At 39.8% G+C, this 20347-nt stretch overlaps 1 protein-coding gene and 1 pseudogene across 2 annotated transcripts in view; one reads left to right on the top strand and one right to left on the bottom strand.

Annotated features, from left to right (window-relative positions):
• Positions 1 to 13805, top strand: part of LOC147024528 (uncharacterized) — a 101543-nt gene extending 87738 nt beyond the window's left edge. The window contains exons 6-8 of one of the 2 annotated variants that reach the window (XM_085884536.1): positions 103 to 184; positions 3950 to 4104; positions 12297 to 13805. In XM_085884536.1, the coding sequence (XP_085740662.1) occupies positions 103 to 184; positions 3950 to 4104; positions 12297 to 12441 (382 nt within the window). In that variant the 3' untranslated portion in view covers positions 12442 to 13805. Of the gene's footprint in view, positions 1 to 102; positions 185 to 3949; positions 4118 to 12296 lie in introns of those variants that run through there. The other variant, XM_085884535.1, reaches the window with a different exon arrangement.
• Positions 13806 to 15646: 1841 nt separating this feature from the next.
• LOC147024527 (uncharacterized) lies at positions 15647 to 16900 on the bottom strand (annotated as a pseudogene).
• Positions 16901 to 20347: the final 3447 nt, after the last annotated feature.

Below are 20347 nucleotides of genomic sequence, written 5' to 3'. Positions count from 1 at the left end.
CAGGTGCTCATATATTTATTGTGCTATTTGCAGAGAGCACAATGTTGTTCCATTTTTGAATAATCGATTTCAGGATATGTTTTTGCTTCAATTATTTTTCAGGATTTCCCAGACAAGGTGCAGAGTATGCTTTTCTCAGAACAGAAGGAGCAGACCAGCTGTCCGACCACAAAAAGAACATAAAGTACATTAGTCAGTTTTATTTCAATATCTCGTTTCATTTAAAAAGGGCAAGACAATAGTAATAAAAAATGGTTTGCAAATCATTGTTTTTGTTATTTTTTGTTCTTTGCAAAGCATTTATGACTCATATTATTTGGAGTGGGTGGTTTGTCTCCGAGGCATTTTCATTGAAGGTCCTGTATTCTCCTCCTCCATATCATATATTTGTAATCATTGTGCACTATATCCGAGTGATTCATGCAATATCCTTGTACTTGATACTTAGTTGCTGTAACAACAGAAGAAAGCTGTGTTGCTATCTGAGTCTTATCACCTTATTGAATTTGGTTCATGCTTGAGTCAAACGATTTTGTGATATGATTCATTACCAGGTGTACAGATAAACTTCGCTTATTAATTTTAAAGCAAATCAGATTGTAAAACGACTTCAAATTTTCTGAAATTCTCATATTGTTGTTAACATTCTTTTCAGAACTGTTCCGAGCTCTTACACGAGCATTGAATGTATACAAAAAAAACCAACTGGTAAACACAAAAAATCAAATGGCAGTACCACAATACATGAGCTGTGAAGTTGCTTCCAAAGCTGCCAGGAATTTTTTCCTCGCAAATGTAATGCTTGGATGGCCCTAAATTAACTCAGCATTGTCATCCTTACTAGAAAGCACAAATGGTCTGTTTGTTTTCATTACAAGGATCGAATAGGGGAAGCCATGATAACATTTATGCCTGGTGTTGGCATAATGGTTAGGGTGGTGTGCTTAAATCCGAGGATCCTGAGTTGAAATCCTGCTCAACTGTTGAACTAATACCAGATAGGTTTGACTCTGCTTGTCATCCTTCCGAGGTCGACAAAATGAGTGCCAACTTGCTGGTATCCTGTGTCGGAATGGCGGCCCGTCCAGTATTGTGCTCCAGAGCCAAGGAGACTGCTTAGGCAGTGCCAATGCTCTGCACAGAGTATGGTCCCAATGGATGGATGGATGGATTATAACGTTTGCAATGTGGTGTATTGATTTTACATGTGCGGTGAAGTCTCTTCAGTCCATGCCTTTAGTGCTGGCCATTGTAAAAGGTTATGTACAGAATGGAGGATTTGCATCTATTCTGCTTGACTGGAATGGCATCTTGTTTGAACAGCTGCTTGGAGAGAGGTAGTGGGGTGGGGGGAGGAGGGGGCGGAGGGGAGAGGTGAGAGGGAGCTAAAGGTGGAAGAAATTTGGCCCGAGCTTCCTCCCGTGTCAAACCAACACCTACCTCTTCTCTGCCGCACTATATAGTTGGCTGGAACCAATAATATTGTTGCGCCCACGGGTACCGAGACACCAACTTATCACTCAGGGGGATTAATCCCCAATTGTCCTCGGAAGAGCCGGACCTGGGGCCACCGCTCACAATTAACGTTGTGGTACGGTGGGTTGTTTAAAAACCACGAACGCCACCCAGTCAACCACGAGTTCCAGTGTACACCATCTAATTATGCCATTTAACTCGAGGTCACGTGGTTACCTGAGCGGGGAGCGCACCCTCAGCAAAGCACCAATGTTATCTCGATTAGATTTTAATTAGGGCGGCCGAGCGTTTTGACCGCTGGTACGTGCCGACGGTTTTTGGTCAAATCTGTGGTAATTACCTCCCAGTCTATCGAGGTTCGAACAATGGTAGACCAATCAGTGGTGTAGTCTACGTGATACACAGGTATACGCCATATACCCACTAAGAAAGCTCCAGGATTTCCATATACCCACTTAAAACTGCACAAGGATACGTAATGATACAGTTTTGTGACAGAACTTTCAGTTCATTGATTTTGTTCCCACATACCGGATAGAGTATAACTGCAATAAAATAAGCCTTGCAGGGGAAGCCATCTACTTCATTCATCTCCATTCATGAAATTCACCCCCACTCCAGTGCGGTGCTGTTACAAAGCGTGAAACGCGGTGGCTCACTGGCTGTGACACGTGACCTAGACCTGAGCTCACGCTCACGCACCTCCCACCGATGAACACATGTTTGACAGTAGCGAGCGTTGCAAGTTTTTAATTAGTTAACATTATGAAAAGAAAGCAAACTACACTCTTTGGGTGTTTTCGTAAGCCTGGCCCTGAAGTTACTGCCGCTTCGGATGACACTACAGAAACTACAGAAAAGGAGCAGCCTGATGCTCATGCTCCGCCTGGTAAGTGAAAGTTGCATACGAATTAGTTAATCTCTCTATAAATAGAGGGGGTGGGGGTTGGCCAATTAATTATTGGTCTATCCTAAGGCGAGCTCAGGGAGGATGGAAAGCTACTTTAACATTTTGAGTTATGTTTGGACGTTTTCGGAATTTATAACGTCATTTTATGTGTTTAAAGAAATCGCGGCTTCGCGGCCTGAAGCGTCATGCCTAGGATAGTTGTAGGCCGCAACGGTTCGCGGCCCGTTTAGTGACCAAAATGGCTTCTTTCACCTTTATAACTGATATCGCCGGATGCCTGACGTTATCACCTGCACGATGATGTGCGTGTTGAATTTGTGTGACTTTGTGTTGTCGAGTTATGAGCGAGTAAAGGACTTCGCGCCGCTGGCCTATTCGATTAACGTTAGGCCTTACGGCTGTGATGCAGTTTCACTCTCCCGGCTCTCACGAACGAACGGAAAGATATTTTGGAATTCTGTTTTCAGATTTCGCAGTCGATAGCCATCGGCGAAATCCCAACGTTGAAAACCAGGTGAAAATCGGAGGATTTTTGGTATTTTGGGTACTTTGAGAACAGGAAATAAAATGCGCTGATTAATTCCCTTTAGCGGCGGTTAATGTAAATAATTTTTTCATCGGTACTTGGAGGTAGGTGAGGTATAGACCTACGAAACGAGGGGTATCATTCGGTTGTCGGACTTGTGGTGATTAAATTACAGAAAAAAAACGATTGTTGGCGGGCCGCGTACATTTCGGCGCCTCGCCATCGAAGGGAACGAAAAATTTTCAATGTTTTCGGATTTATCAGTATCTATAGGGTGGTAATGAGATTACCTCGAAAATCCGATTAAAAACGGCTGATGTTTTGCAGTTTAGCCGCGGCTTGCATTTCGTACTGGGAAAAAATAACATTCCGGAAGGAATTTCTCTTCCACCATCATCCGAATAATTTTTCCGTCGGCTCGAGGACATAGAGGAAGGATGGATTGACAAAACAAGGAGTTCCACTAAGCTCTGTGACTTATAATGATTAAATTAGAGATTTTAAAGGCAGCGGTGGAAAAATATGCAAATTCACTCCAACGGGTCTGACGAACGAACGGAAAGTTATTTTTGAATTCTGTTTTCGGATTATATATATATATATATATATATATATATATATATATATATATATATATATATATATATATATATATATATATATATATATATATATATATATAATATTTCAGGTCCAGGCAATAATATTGTCAGTTCGCTGTGAACCATTGATTGGCCCATGACGATGACTATTAGGCCTAGTGTGCTCTTGCCTTCCCTTGAGTTTGGCTTAGGCCTATGCCTCATCCTCGTAGTGCTATTGTTCACACCATAGCTCATTATTTATTTTTTTAAAAAAATCTTTATCCAATTTAGTGCTTAACTTCAATGCTGAAGACTCGTGCACTTGAACCTGGTGATTACATGCAAACGAGTGTAAATATATTATTTTGTAACACAATCTCAGAATGATACCCAAAGAAGTGAAAAACAAATGTTTAACAAAAATATGTTTGTTCATTCTTTTAACCACCCTAGGTTCATTCTGCGGCTTTGCAATTGTTACTACCATCCCATAATCCTTCCACGACTACTTCACCATTCAACAGCCTTCTGAGCCCTTATCATCCCAACTATGGGAAGCATGGCCAGCTGAGTCAGCTTGCAAAGGGATTCAACAGCCAACAAAGTCGGTATGATCAGTAAATTTAAACAAATTTACTCAAGTAATACACCAATAGTACATCAAAGCTGGTCCAATCGCATGCCAATACTGCTGACCAAATGCCATTTCAAGTTCTGATTCTGCTGACTGTTTAACCATCAACATAAAAAAAAATCATGGAATTATTTTACTATCTCTCCCCTCCTGCATTGTCAATGTAGTTTTGCTAGTCTACTTGTGGATATCAAAATATGAGGCCAACCTTTCAAAGAGAGAGGGTGTTCCAAAAACACCTGGTCAACTTTGGTTGTTTATATATTTAGAACCACAAAAAATACGAGGATAACCTTTGGCTTACATGATACAGAAACCCATAAAGTTTTGTGCACACCATCCCAAACATTAAACACAGGTTTATGTGACACAGAAACCCAAACATTTAACCATCAGACCTGAAAACAAAAAACTTCATGAGTTTTCTGTATCATATTAAATAAAAGGATCATTTGTGTTAAAAAATATATTCACAACCAAAGTTGTCAAGGTCTTTTTGGAACATCCTGGAAATCATCATGACATCTTAAAATAAGTTGGCCTGCTTAGCATTTTCATCTACATCAATGGCTCTTTACATTGGAATCCAACGTTAAAAATCCACAGAGCATCCTGTGTTGATTTTTATTTTATCAAAAATGACCTTATAATTGACAAAGCGGGATAATCTCATAATGTCATTATTACCTCCACCACTGAAGGTGAAGGTGGTATGTTTTCACCCCTTTCTGTCTGTCTGTCTGATTGTGTGCATGATATCTCAAAAAGTTGTGGATGGATCCAGATGAAATTTTGTTGACACGTTTGGTGTGTGACAAGGACGAACTGATTTGATTTTGGTGAAGATATGGATCCGGATCCAACGACTCGGATTTAAGTGACTCTTCACGATTGAGAGATCGGGCCAAAAACAATATATATCTCAATGTTGTGGACGGATTCAGATGAAATTTGGTGGACACGTTGGGTGTGTGGCAAGGAAGAATGGATTCGATTTTGGTGAAGATTTGGATCCGAATCTAGATACGAGAATTACTTAATTTATAAAGTGATTCTTCACCATTGAGAGATAGGGCCAAAAACGATATAGTAGTGTATAGCATGATATTTCAAAAATGTATTGGGCCCGATATGTTCTCGTGGATCAGGCATTGCGTGGCGGGGGTATGCGCTCTACCGTGTGCCCTTCTAGTTCTGCATGTATTTATTGTATAAACTCCTTCATGATCCTTCAAACTATGTAGAGAATACAGGCCATTGTAAATTGTCTGTACACACACACACACACACACACACACACACACACACACACACACACACACACACACACACACACACACACACACACACACACACACACACACACACACACACACACACACACACACACACACACACACACACACGCACGTAGTCAAAACTGATAAAAGCAGCTTCTAAGCGCTGGCTCCTTTTCAGGGAAAATTATTCAACTTGCAGAATTGAAAAATATTATGTTCTCAATTTTTCCATGTCTACCCCAAGCAGTTATGATCAGTAGAAGTATTTCATACTACTAGTGATAATATGTAGTCGTTGCTCTGCCTTGAGGACCACAACCAGAGGATGTGCACATGGAACTTTACATGGGGACTAGGTGCCTTGAGTGCTATTTAACTGATTAAGGCAGCAATTTGGAGTTTGGTCATGTTGCCTCACACAATGGCGTGTCTTTGTTGAAAGACATTGGGGGCTCTTTAACCACCAACAGCAATCAATGTGAGCAGACCTGGCACCAGCCAAATGTATCATCCAATGAACGGCACATTTTTGATGCAATGCCCTCGCTGCCTGCGAAGCACCAATCCAACAGTTAATAGTCAGGTCAAGAATTGAGCGCAGACGAGACAGCTCAAAGGCAAGTGCACAACCTCTGCACCATGCTGTCAGACGACGAGCAATTGAAATGTTTGCGAGAATGGGGAAGATGGAGTATACTGTATTATTTATTAAACAAAAAATATTTTCCTTCAATCACAACATTTTGTGTCAAAATGTTGAATGTTGTTCAATCAAACCCTTCAACAAATTAAGTGACGAAATTGTTAAGTGGAAGAAACACTTCGTGGCCATATATATATATATATATATATATATATATATATATATATATATATATATATATATATATATATATATATATGTATAAGCTTGGGAATAACGTGCTCTTCCCTAGATGGTGTTTCTGGAGATAATTTTTCCGATTCGTTAATGAAAATTTGATTCAATTGGTACTTAAAGGCAAAATATAGTGAGGATTCCGCTCACTCAAGTTTTTAGATCCTCGTGGAGGATCTTGAAGTCTTACTCATGATGTTGTTCTTGTGGACTTTTTTTGTTTCACAGCCTACAGTTTTCATCGAAACTTCCTGAAACTTGGCATATATATATATATATATATATATATATATATATATATATATATATATATATATATATATATATATATATATATATATATACATATATATATGTGTGTGTAGAAATACCCTGCGCAGACAGTAACCATCTCCGATTTTGAAAATTCCTCCGAGAAAAAAAGTTATGACGTCAAAATATCTCCGCTAATGGAAATCTAAAAAATTATCTCCGAAACTAGGCATGCTTATTGAATTCTGTTTGCGGGAATGGAACGGCATAGGCAGAGATGAATTACCGCACATATGATACACCACTATGACGTCGTATCAATTTTTATGACGTCATTCCTATTTTTTGACATTTTTTTGTTTCACAACCCAGAGTTTTCATCGGATCTTCCTGAAACTTGCCATGTATATGCAGAAAGTCCACGCGCAGGCAGTAACCATCTCCGATTTTGGAAATTCTTCCTAGAAAAAAAGTTGACATCGCCGCTAATGGAAATCGCCAAAACCATTATCTCCAAAACTAGGCAAGCTGTTTGAATTTTGTTTGTGGGAATCAAGCCGGGCATTAGCACAGATAATTTATCGCAAACCTGATACATCACAATGACGTCATATTCGTTTTTATGATGTCATCATTAAGAGGACGAGGATCTTAGCTCATTCGAGCTTGTTTCATAAGATTCTCAATTGTATTGGGATGGAATTAATTATAATTGCCATTGAAGATATTTAGTTACAAGTTGGGTCATGCAGCCATATCAGATTATTTCGACCTTAGTAAAACATCAAGAACATTGTTATTTACAACAGGATAAAAAAAAAATAACTTGAGAGTGCAACACCTCAATGATGGACCAAATGGACACCTCACTTACTCGTTCGAGGTCGTACAGGATCGTACGACCACTCTTTCCACTTACTATAATCCCGTGGAGACTGTCAACAGTCTTTGTTCATAAATTTCCATTCTGGATAAGAAATATAAATAATTAAATGCAATTGGTTTGATTCCTGACAAAGCACCTGAGCTGACACCATAACGTTGTTTCATCTTCACAAAAACACTGTCAAACATTGTGAAAGCATTGTTTTGTAAGTTTCTAAAAATAATTAAAATGTTATTAAATAATTTTTCCCCCCACCACTGAAGGTGTAGTCATTTTTTTTTTAAACATAGTTATCTGTTTTGGACATAATGTTTTCCCCCTGGTTTGTTGCTTGACAGAAAAATAATTTGCCAAGTATGTTGGTCTGCAGAATTTGTCTGTCTCTCTGACACACGATATTTAACCACAGTTTTCAAGCAATCATTCTCAATTTATTTGTGCATAAGTAACCGGCCAAGGACAGCAATGCTTAATTTCGGTGAAGATCTGAATCCGGATCTGGATCTGAGAATTTTAATGTGATTCTTCACCATTGAGAGATATGGCCAAAATGATATGTGGCACAATATCTCAAAAGGTTATCGATGGATTCAGACGAAACTTGGTGGACAGGTTGTGTGTTTGACAAGGACGAACCGATTAAATTTTGGCGAAGATCCGAATCCGGATCTGTATCTGCGAATTTTCAAAGTGATTCTTCACCATTAAGCGATTGGGCAAAAAACAATATATAGCACAATATCTCAGAAGGTTATGGATGGATTAACATGAAACTTGGTGGACAGGATGGGAGTGCCATGAGGAAGAATTGATTCAATTTTGGTTAAGATTCGTATCCAGATCTGGATACGAGAATTAATTAATTTTTAATTGATTCTTCACAATTGAGAGATGGGGCTAAAAACGATATTGCATGATATCCATCACATTTACCAATCAAATATAATTGATGACTCTGTTAGGTGTTCATCGACATTAACAACAGGTGTTTCTCTCCACAAACCTATGAAGCTAAAAGCCCATTTATTGTACTGAACAATACAGTTCTATCAGGTTAACTGTTAGCTTAAAACAAAATGGCTAAAATTTCAATAGATCACCATATGTCATGTTTCTGCGTAAAGAGGGAAAAACATTCAGTGAAATAGCTCACATCACTTGAGTCTCAAGGTGTGGTATCCAAAGAACAATCAACAAGTGCAGAGAAACTTATTGCTCTCCAAGATGGTGTTTCGGGAGATTATTTTTCCCCATTCGTTCATGAAAATTTGATGCAATTGGTACTTAAATGCAAAATATAGTGATGATGCAGCTCAATCAACCTTTTCGATAAGATTCTCATGGGATACCACAGACAGGTTAATGTGTGGCAGACATTTCATGTATACTGTATATCTGTCGTGCACTCAAAACTATTTCCCCACAGTTTTAGTCGTGTCACTAAAAAAGCATTATTATCAGGATACAAAATTAATCATTACTTGGTGTAGTTTCTCCTCTTTGATGCTTAAGTGTCTTTGCTTAATATTTTGTCCTTGCTTTTCTCATTTCTGGGACCCCATAGAAATTGGTATCCTTTGATCAATGTTTTAATGATTCCATCATTTGTTCAGTTTATTCAGGCATGATGTTGATCCTACCTTAACCATATTCTAATCTTATGTCTATATGTGGATTTTTGTGGTTCTCATGCACGAATTAAAAAAAACTTAACAGGGATGCTATTGGAGCAATCTTCTCAACATCATCATCTATATATTACTAAAACTCTCACCTTGTGTGTGTATGTATATATATATATATATATATATATATATATATATATATATATGAATGTTCCCGAAATACAGCCAAAACGGTACACAATAGCGTAAAATCTTAAGGGCCACCTTACTCAACGTTCTCCTGCGGTGTGCAGTATCAAATCGGGCAACGACAAAATTATTAAAAAATCAATTCCCGATTCAGTCAAGTCCTCTTCGGGAGTATTTGATCAATGCAAACAACCTCAGCGGTATAGTTCGCTGGAGCTATCTTTTTCTTTTTTTTGAAATGTTTTTTTTCATCAACCGCTGTCACAACGGGAACCCAACTGGTTCACGGGTCGTCTAGTATATTACTAAAACTCTCATCTTGTGTATATATATATATATATATATATATATATATATATATATATATATATATATATATATATATATATATGTATATGTTCCCGAAATGCAGCCAAAACGGCACATGATAGTGCAAAAATTTTAGAGCCACCTTACCATTCTCTTGCGGTGTGCAGTATCAAGTTTCGTTCAAATTGGGCAACAAAAAAAATGTTAAAAAATCAATTCCCGATTCAGTCAAGTTTTGGTATGACGATCCATAAAGCGCAAGGACAAACCATGGATAATGTGTTGATATACCTCAAGAAACTGGTTGGCTGAACGATGGTTCCTGAGGTAAATGCTCAAATTTTCTTCAAGTTAAAGTTTGACCACAAAATATTATTAAAATTTTGTCTTGTTTTTTTTCATCAACCGCTGTCACAATGGGAACCCAATGGGTTTACGGGTCGCCTAGTATATATTAAATGGTTGTTGGATGGATTTTTGAAATTTATAATTTTGACTTTCATAATCTTACAATATATATATATATATTTTTTTTAAATTATTCACACTGATCTCAGGCTCATGGAGGAGCTTTATATACAGATATGATGTGCAGGAAAGAGACAATGGTAAAAATCAATGTATTTTTTACTTGAATTGCAAGGACATGAGATAAGTAAAAACAATGGGGGCAATCAACACAGTGTATGCGATTTGAAACCGTGTTCCAACTTCCAACCATCATGAGCTTTAGGTTCATATTGGAACACGAACAGGCTAATTTGACAAGATTGCAGCTAACACAGCTGGCTCAAACAGACAACACTAATCAGTGCCAATCACATGCTCCTGATGCAATGAAGCACTAATTCAAGCTGTGCTGCTCAAGGTATGCCAAAACCTTCATTGTGCCATAGTTGATGTTATTGGCATGAGATATAATGGCACTCACGTGTGATGCATGTATTCTCACATAAGATGCCAGGAGGCTCACAGAAGACACTTCAAAAAATACTGTGGTACTTGTTTTCAAAAGCCATAAAACATGTCTGTCAGGTTAGGTCTCGTCTTTAAAAAAGGTATCATTAAGTAAAAGTTCACTCAGATCAACTAGTTGAAAATCAGCATTGACAGCCCCCTACAAACGTTAGTCAGAACATCCACTTAACACCATCAATGTCAGTTCTGACATTGAGGTGCCTTCAAACAGCCATACCAAGCATGCCAAGGTAGAACCAACAACTTCCACAGGTGACTTGACTGTCTTTGCCACCATAATCACGAGAGCAACAGAGGGTTTTTGAGTAAATTCATATACCCAGAGTAGATAGAAATCCGTTCAATTTATATTACCTGAACAATGTGTTCTTTAAACCCTAATTTTATCTACTTGAGGTGACTTTTTATTAATTATAAACTTCTTAAATACTGTGGGTCGAATTTATGAAACGTGTTTAAGAGTTAGACTCATGCAGAATCGCTAATCCTGCGATGATCACCCGCTCAAAGTTAGTCGCTGAAGAGTGATTATCTAATGAGGATCAAAACCTAATCCCAAGTGTTTAAATAACAAAAAAACTTCAATACATTGGCAAGGCACATTTAGGAGGAAGACGCTGTATAATCGCTAGTTGTTGATGATCACCATTCAAGGTTAGTTGCCAATCGCCAAAGAGTGATTATCCAATGTGGATTAAAACTTACTTAAAAGCATTTAAATAACAAAGAAACTTTTACACATTGGCAAGGGCTTGTGAATAGAATGTTTAAGGCCTTGAAGCAAGCATTCCATGGCTTATAATTGGTAGTTTACTTGGGAAGGTGAATATGGATGCATTTGGATTTATGAGTGCTTGAATAAAAACTCAAGAGGAGGCAGAAGTGGAAAGGAATAGGGCGGTTCACCGATGTGCATTGAGAATCTTCAAGGATCGATGGAGTATGATGAAGTATGATCATACTCTGGAGAAGGATGACGATTTCAAAATTGACCGGAGTTAGACTCTCAAAGGAATCATTTTTTTGGCTGCTGAATCGAGTATAAGATGACCTGTATCAACCCACAATGAGGAGCAATGTGCTGAATCCCCTCCAACAATTGTCCGTGGCACTGCAATTATATGCAACTGCATAATTTCAATTGGATGTTGGAGATATGTGTGGTGTTTCACAGACAACATGCTGCAAAGTGATGATCGCCTCACTGCAGTCATTTGTGCTAAGAAAATACACTTCATCCATTTTCTGGATACTCCAGAAGAAAGGAGAGCTGTAATTGAAGGATTTGATGAGATATCACCATTTCTTGGGATTATCGAAGCTATTGATGGATCTCACATGGTGCAATTGTAAATTATGGTGGTCCACATGCCGAGTAATTTAGGCGAATTGGTTCGGAAACCTCTTACGTGGCGTCCTGAACAAAATAAATGTTTAAAAGGTATTGAATCATAAATTAGGCACGCACAACTAATCAGCTGTCTATTTCCCTTCGTAAATTGCCGTCTCGATGACGGGCGATTAGCTGTGCGCATACAATGATGTTTTGGTCACTGTTTAAGGATTAGGCATGTGTTAGCAAGATGCTCGCGAAGTGCCTTTCATAAATTCAGCCCTTTATGTAGAGTTACAAGACTTCAGGACTATGACAACTTGGCAGGAGACTCCATTAAAATAAATGGTCTCCATGTATTGCCTCTAAGTATTATCTTTGCACATTATAAGTTTTCAATTAGTCCAAGTAATGTCTTCACTTGTGCTTTCTCAAAGGGCAAGACGACAAAGTTCAGCTCATCATCGAACCATCATTCCTTTTTCTGCCAAGCAAGCTGTTTGGTCAAAGCCAAACTCTAAAGAAACTGGAAGAAGTCATTCAATCTCCAGTCACTGTGCAAAATGTAATAAAACTCGATAAATGCAACCACAAGTCGAACTGACACTGCCATTTCTGAGACGAGCTGAATTAATCAATCTCCCAGCATATGCTTTGAGGTTGGATATTTTCTAATAAACGCAATGGCATGTCACCAATGTTTGCAAGAAGCATCAATCGACAGATATGTTAAACCTTTCAACACCATTATTGTAGTAGACTTTGAAGATGACAATAAATCAAAGACATCCTTTACAAAGATTTATATTATGGCTATTTTCAATACTGTAAAAGGCCACAATGACAGTTATTTTTCAAACATTCCTACTATTTCTTCTCTATAAATATGTCGCTTTAACTTATTCATCGCTGACCCTTAATTCGCAAGAAATGCCCCTGCAAAGAGTTTGTTGCGAAGGTTATGTTTTGATCGCTGTGTATATTTTATTTATTTGTGAATATGTGTGTTTGTTTGTTATTCGCATAACTCCAAAAGTATTGAACTGAATCGCAGCAAATTTGGTGGGATGATTGGTTATTATCCGAGGACCATTTGATTAGATTTTGGGAGCGATCGGGTCAAGGTCATGAAAAGGTCAAAATCGTTTTTTTACCATAGCGCCGTCAATTTGTATCCAATTTGCATGCAACTAATGCCAAAATGTTCAGAATTAAATGCCCCATCTTGTGATATGTGACATGACACATTGACGTAATAACCCTTATTAGCGGTTGGGAGTCAAAGGTCAGAGGGCAGTCACGACATTGCAAAATGTGCGGTTTTAGTCATAACACGGTCAATTATTTTCCGATTTGCATGAAACCAACACCAAAATGTTGACTGTTCTGTTCCCCACACTCTAATACCAATTACAAAATTAAGAGTACAAAGGTCAAGGTCTAAGTCATGAAAAGTTCAAAATCGTCATTTTGCCATAGTGTGGTCGTTTTTTTTTGTTTTTTTTTTTTATCCAATTTGCATGCAACCAATGCCAAAATGTTGTGAATTCAATGCCCAATCTTGTGGTATACGATATGACACAATGACGTCATTACCTTTGTTTGCAGTTTGGGTCAAAGGTCAGGGGGGTCAACGACCTTTATTATCATAACACGGTCAATTCTTATCCAATTTGCATGTAAGTAGATTCAAAATGTTTAGAATTCAATTCCCTATCCTGTGATGTGTAATATTTGACAGTGACTTTATTCTTCCATGTTTCGTGTTTTGTCAAATGATGTACGTAGTTAGTTCAGACGAACTCTTATGCATCCTTTTCAGGCTAATATGTCCCTTTGGTTACCAGTTTGGGCATTGTACTTTTGCAGGATTAATTTTTGTATGAACCGTGCATTGTTAGTTTCTCAGTTGTTCTCAAATAATACAAAACGATTAACTGTTTTAATTGTACAATGAATGTTTTTGTTCACAATAAATAACTTATTGAGAAAAACAAACTCGTGTGTGCGAAATGCCCCTAAAATGCCAGAAAATAATTTCTTATGTGACCAGTTGTCATCAGATTGACTTGACACCGACACCCAAAAAGGTCAGGGAGTTCATACAGAAATTGTACAATGTACGTGAATCAGTGTCAAACAGCAGGAAATTTAATGTTTTTAAGCCATCATAACACATATGAGATGGCAAATGTGGTATGGGATTAAATACCCTCATAATCAACGGTTTCTGGGGGAGGGGGGGGCAAAATGTAGCGTTGGCGAAGGTATGTGCTCTACTGTGTGCCCGTTCTAGTTGATAATGGTGTCATCAGTGACAAAATCTCAAGACAAAGGTCAATGAAAATCATGAGAGCATCATGATGTTTTGCTTGATAAAAAAAAAACACAATTTGTGCAACACGTGTAATCGAGAGAGGTTGCAAATTACAACACCATTTCATTCCTTATTGTCTATTACCTGCTCATATCGTCGTATAGAATTTATTCTGCTGTACTATGTGCAAAATTGTAACAACAGGGTGGCCTGAAAGTCGCTTTACCCCTCCCAAATAAATCATTCATTCTTAAACTCTTTAAATATTGTTACAGATCAATAATATATGCCACATAATTGGAAATGTTGTTAAAGTGGAAACTGTGGCAAAAGGCAACTTAAATTAAATAAGTATTGTGGTTACTGTGGAAAAGGACACTTGTGCAGACTGTCAGGGTTGCTGATGGGGGAAAAGTAGGTAGTAGCCTGGGATCCAAGGGCCAAAAATGTGCAAAATAACACTTTTGATGTGACACCCCTGCTGTAAAAAATTTGGCACTTGAATCATGTTTGTGGGGGTGTAGGACACCAAAAAAGTGACTTTGGCAAGTTGGATCGATTTGCGCTACTTCTCCAGGGACGATTTTTTTTTTTACTTCAGCCAGCAAATCCCAATATCGAAAAAACTAGGGGTAGGGGGAATGCAAATCCCTGTATATCTTGAACCCTGCATCTCACAGTAACAAACTATCAATCATTCTTTTTGGTAGAATGTCAGCTTTCAAATGATGTGTAACAAAATTTGATTGGATGACCTCTGGGGTCAGGGGAGGTCAAAAAGTCACAGAAAGTAGGTCATGCTGAAAATCTAGGCCTTCCATTAAACAAATTGTAATTTTGCTGCTATGAGAATTTTATTATGAAACCCCTTGGCATAATTGTGTCCTATACATGCCACTGTTTTTTGAAAAAGGAAGGTTAGGATTAAATAGCATCTTGCCACTCTATTTAGTGCTATTTCTTAAGCTATTTGTGTTAAAAATGGCAACCGAAAACCCAAAATCTTGGTTTTGGATACCATAAGATTTTTTTTCACAGTAATTGATAATGTGATCTAAAACTTTGTACAGCACAATATCTAAACATATGAATGCATTGGTACAACAATGTTACAGTCATTGTCTATTCCATACAGCATGAGCCCCAACTTCGGGAGGGGGGAGCATGTAAGTGTCCTGTGTTGTGGCAGTACTGTGATACACAAACTGTGAACAGAACTGTAACTGTGATACAGATTGCTTTTCGCATCCATGTATTCCCTGCAAATTTGTGAGATAGTCATGGACTCCTGACTGTAGGGAATAGACACTAACTCTTATACTAACCATTGAATGGATTTTATAAAGTCTGGGCTATAGTGGCTGGAAATTCTGTACGTCATACATGTACTTGCAAAGTCTGATTCATTCTCAGCCACGAAAAAGTACTATGTAACGGAGTACGACACATGGTAAACTGAGGATGAAAAGTTTATTCATCGCCATCACTATCTTCACCCATGAACCGTCCACACTTACCTTGGTCCCCATTGCAGGCGCATGCTATGATGCATGGCACACCCGCTTTTTCACATGGGCAGTTCCTCAGACAGCTCGGCGTTTTCTTGCATTTTCAGAAAGACAATTTTGCAATGGCAGGTTTTGATGACTTTTTCTTCATGATTGGAAGCAACCTGTCATCTTCCACATACCAACCATATTTATCATGTGGAAGAAGGACTGGGTTGGCAAGTGTGGCCTGTTTGTACAGGCTGATCTGGCAAAGAGACCTCAGAACGTGACTGTGAAACGCGTCTTCGGTTGGAGGCAGAGATCGCAGATCCCTTTTGCTAGAAGCAAATAAATGAGCACGGATTTTATCTAAGGACGTATAGTCAGCTCTGCCATAAAGATCACAAAAAAAACCTGCGAGCTTCACTCATCAACTCATCATTGTGGCCTGAATCGGTGACGACAAAACTCGAAAATGCTGGCATTTTGCCTACATGTTGTAGTGCAACTGTTGCTGCCCTCTTTTGCCCCGTCTGAATGGATAGCTGACCGAATCGCAGCCTAACAAGACATAACAAGTAAGCAAGGTGTCAGTTAACTGCAAACGGTCCTTATCCACAGCTTCACCCATTGACTTCACCAAGTCATGAACAGGGAGGAAGAGGTCATTTTTTTCCACCCATAGCTGTTTGATATTCATTAGCCTGGGAAAATGGTACAATGATAGCAGTATAATGTCCATGTCAGTCACCTGAATGATCACAACACTTTCATCTGGACAGTTCACTATATGTGTAAAAATTCTAGTGTCTGCCTCCTCATCGGAAGGACAGTGCAGCTCACGAATGGCAGTTGCTCTATTCTTTGTGACACGTATCGCATCTTGCGAAATTCCTAGTGCCAGACTGAAGCCATCAGGCAAAGAGGCAATTGACCAACATGATGAGAGACATGACAGTAGATTTTCCTTGTTACATGGGTTTGATAGGAATCCTTTCCATGCAGGAATGGCCAGAGTGTCCGCAGGAACATACTCGGGTGAGCTCACATCCATTTCCCGTCTGTGGCGGTCGTCCCCCTTTAGACTCTGCAGGCCAAAGTCATACCTGTCACCAATGAAGTGTACCTCCTGACAGTTTACAGGTTTCATACTCATGATTTTACTCTTGTACCTCTCTTGAAGTTGCCCGAATGTACTCGCACCTCGAGTCTGAAAACGTTGGATGAATGCCATCGCATCAATAAGATAAACTAACTGTGATGCACAACCGATGGGCAATTCCTTCAAAGGCACCCAATGAATCAGAAACCTTATCCTGTAGTGTCACTATAAAGTCTGATTTGGTTCCTTTCCACATGGTATATTCATCCCTGTCTGGTTCAAACAGAGATGGTGGGTATTCCAGCCATTCATAACTGAACGCATCAATCCTTACTTAATCACTTAGATCTCGTGTGAAACAAAGGGCCATTGTAACTCCACTTTTCTCAGATAGTACTTGTTTGACCTTGTCTTGCTTCTTCTTTCCTTTTCTCTGCTTTGTTGCAAATGTTGTTATCTTGGGCACACTGAATTTGTCAGCATTGGTCGAACTGGCAAGTTTTATTGACTCTACCCCATATTGCTTTGCTTCTAACAGTTCCAGTGAGGTCAGTGTTTCTCCTGTAGAAATATTGATCAGCTTGTCAGTCCCAACAGCATCTGAAAATGGGTTTCTCATTTTTTCCTGTTACTGTCAACTTGATTTTCATCACTTTGTCCATGTCATCTTTGGTCATTTTGTCATGATGGTCTGACTGTGGACAGTCTATGTGGACCATTTCTTTGACATACTCTGATACAGAAGTCAAAAATGGCAATGTTTTGATATACTTCTCACGGGTAGCCTCATCCTGGGTTATTCCTTTGAATAGACTTGTCTTGCCCTCTTTATTGTATGTTTGTTCAATGCTAAATCAGTCCAAACTCCATTGAAACCTTCCTCTGTTACATGGACACTAAAGTTCCCTGCCTCAGATGCCTGGTGCACTTCTGGCGCTGACTGAGGGAGGTTGTCCATCTCATTCAAATAAATTGGCAGGCAAGACATGCATTTACTGTGACCTGAGGATACAGTGTATGGCAACATGTTTTGGGCCTCTTGTGAATGCTGCTTCCACAAGCCAACCCTCTCGGCATGGAGGTATCGCTTGATTATGAGTACCATTTCGATGTACATGTTCCAAAATCTAGCTGTCATGCCCAGTGTGCACTCAAAGTCCCTCCAAAGGTTTTCCAGTGTTGCCAGATGTCTCAAGACCTCATCCACAAATTCCGAAACTTTCTGCTTGTCTTTCATAACAAGCGCATTTCACAGATTTTTCCAGCACTGACGACACTACAGAAAGGGCTTCAACATCATTTTCTTTGGCCAGCCATCTCTCAAAGGACTCACACTTGAGCATGAACATTGCTTCACAGACCCATGAATGGTACCGTATCATCTTGTAATAGTCCTTTCCGCCTATTACTTTGTTAGCTATGCCTCTCCCGCAGGTGTCACTTGAAACCAGTAGGTCTTCGATGCCACTCTCCTTCATGAAAAAGCCGATGGAGCCCAGGAAGTTTTGTGCAATATGGAAACCTCCCAAGCGTACCATGACATCCTTGTATTTCTCCGGTTCTTTTACTACCAAGCCCTTTATTATATCATAGATTGCTTGGTCACAAGTGATGACCGTTTTTGGCTGCCCAAGCTTCAGGCTCACTGGCACGAAGTAATCCAATGAGGTTTTGACAACATCAGGACTTGTGGGAGTTTTGGGATACAGTGGGCCATAACCAATTGTTGTTTTTGGCACTTCTTGCCCAGCACTAAGTTCAAAGAAACTGTTCCAAGTTGGAGAAGAAATAGACACGCTATCTTCTACAATGGTCATCATTTGGGTTGGAAACATCCGTAAAAGAAACCAAACGATGTTTTCATCAGCCAGAGTGCCGCTTTCTTTGTCATCACCTTGACAGATTTCAATACCATGCAATGATCTGGCTTGTTTTCTGTCCCTCAACGCAAGATTACTGTCCACAGGTACAAACTTTTCTGGTGCATTGATAGTTAATTGCCTTGTTTTTTTTGACTAGAACCATTCCAGCCTGCTCAACGTCAGGTCTTTCTCGGTACTGGTAAATGATATTGGTAGTGGCATCAAGGCTGCCACCATCCTCTGTGTCAGAATGGAAATTTAAATAGTCTAGTGTATTCTGTGTAAAATGCCCAGGAATAACGTTAGTTGGGATGAATATTCCTTCCCTCTCTTCTCTCTCAGAAATATCATTTGCCACTGTTGTGAGGTATCGCTGAGTGGTGGCATAACTAATGCCATTTCCAAATCTGCTCATCATTGTTATTAGGTTTTTGCTCCACGCTTGTTTAAGAATATGAAGACCAACCCCAATGTGTTTTGGGAGTGGCTGGTTGCTTAGGTATCCCATAACATCCTGCACTAAGTTCAGAACTTTCTCATTTTCGTCTTTAGGAATCTGAACCTTTCCCCCTTCATCTTGTTAGGTCAGGTCAGGTTCGATCTGTGACCTGCTACAGGTACCATGTAAACCTGTACTAACCTGTTCCATGGTCGGGTTGTCGGCGACTAAACCGTCTCCCCCACCAGGTTTTCTGGTGAGGAGGGTGTTTGGATATGGACACCCAGCAGGATTAAAAACAAAACCTGTAAAAGGGCGGAGGAGCTCATTGTGAGCCAACGGCCATCCATATCTAGTGCCCAACTGTGTCTGCAGACGTCCTCCTGCAGTTGGGTCACTTCTTATTAGGAGGTTGGTGGCAGGATTTGCACTCCGGCCACCGTAAAACCCTTCATTCCGCAAAACGCAAAAACGCAAAAAAATCTGAAAACCCACTCCGTGGGAGTACCTCCTGTGCAGCTTCCCTTCGCAGGGCAGCTCACCGGATGATGGGATTGGGGCAAAGCCTTCGGGACCCCCAATCTTTGATAGGAGGGAAACCACGGGGTAACATCCCTGGGTCAGATTGTGTGAGAGTGTGTCGGAGTGGTGCTGGTCTGGTCGCTCTGATGGTTACCATACCCAAGGAGTTGCTGTAGCTGTGTCCAATAAGCTGACCCCAATGATAATTGAGGTAACACCGGTCAACGAGCGTATTATTAGATTAAGGATTCGTCACTCCTTAGGTGTCATTTCCCTGGTCTCTGTTTATGCTCCGACTGAGGCGAGTGATCTCACCGTGAAGGATGCATTCTACACCACACTCAAGTCTGTGGTTGATCAGTGCCCCAGACGAGATACACTTCTAGTCTTGGGGGATTTCAATGCATCGACTGGAACTGATAGGGACGGTTATGAGGTGTGTGTTGGTCCCCATGGGTCAGGAACTATGAACCAGAATGGCACTAAGTTCCTTGACTTTGCAAGAAGTCATGGACTTAGGGTGGCTGGTTCATGGTTTCAGTGCCCACAAGCTCATCGCTGGACTCGGTATTCCAACGCTGGCGGTGTGGCAAAGGAGATTGACCATGTCCTCATTGACGGTCGTTGGAGGATGATCCAGAACTGCAGGGTCTACCGGAGTGCTCAGTTCCTCAATACTGACCACAGGCTTGTTGTAGCAACTCTAAAGCTGCACCTTAAATCCTGGAGAATGGTACCATCCCAGCCGAGGCTGGA

The sequence above is a fragment of the Eptatretus burgeri genome, chromosome 6 (genome assembly GCF_056783735.1).
Source record: "Eptatretus burgeri isolate ZD-2024b chromosome 6, Ebu_testis_v1, whole genome shotgun sequence".
In the NCBI taxonomy this organism is placed as follows: Eukaryota; Metazoa; Chordata; class Myxini; order Myxiniformes; family Myxinidae; genus Eptatretus; species Eptatretus burgeri.
This window is presented reverse-complemented; position numbering and strand designations above follow the sequence as displayed.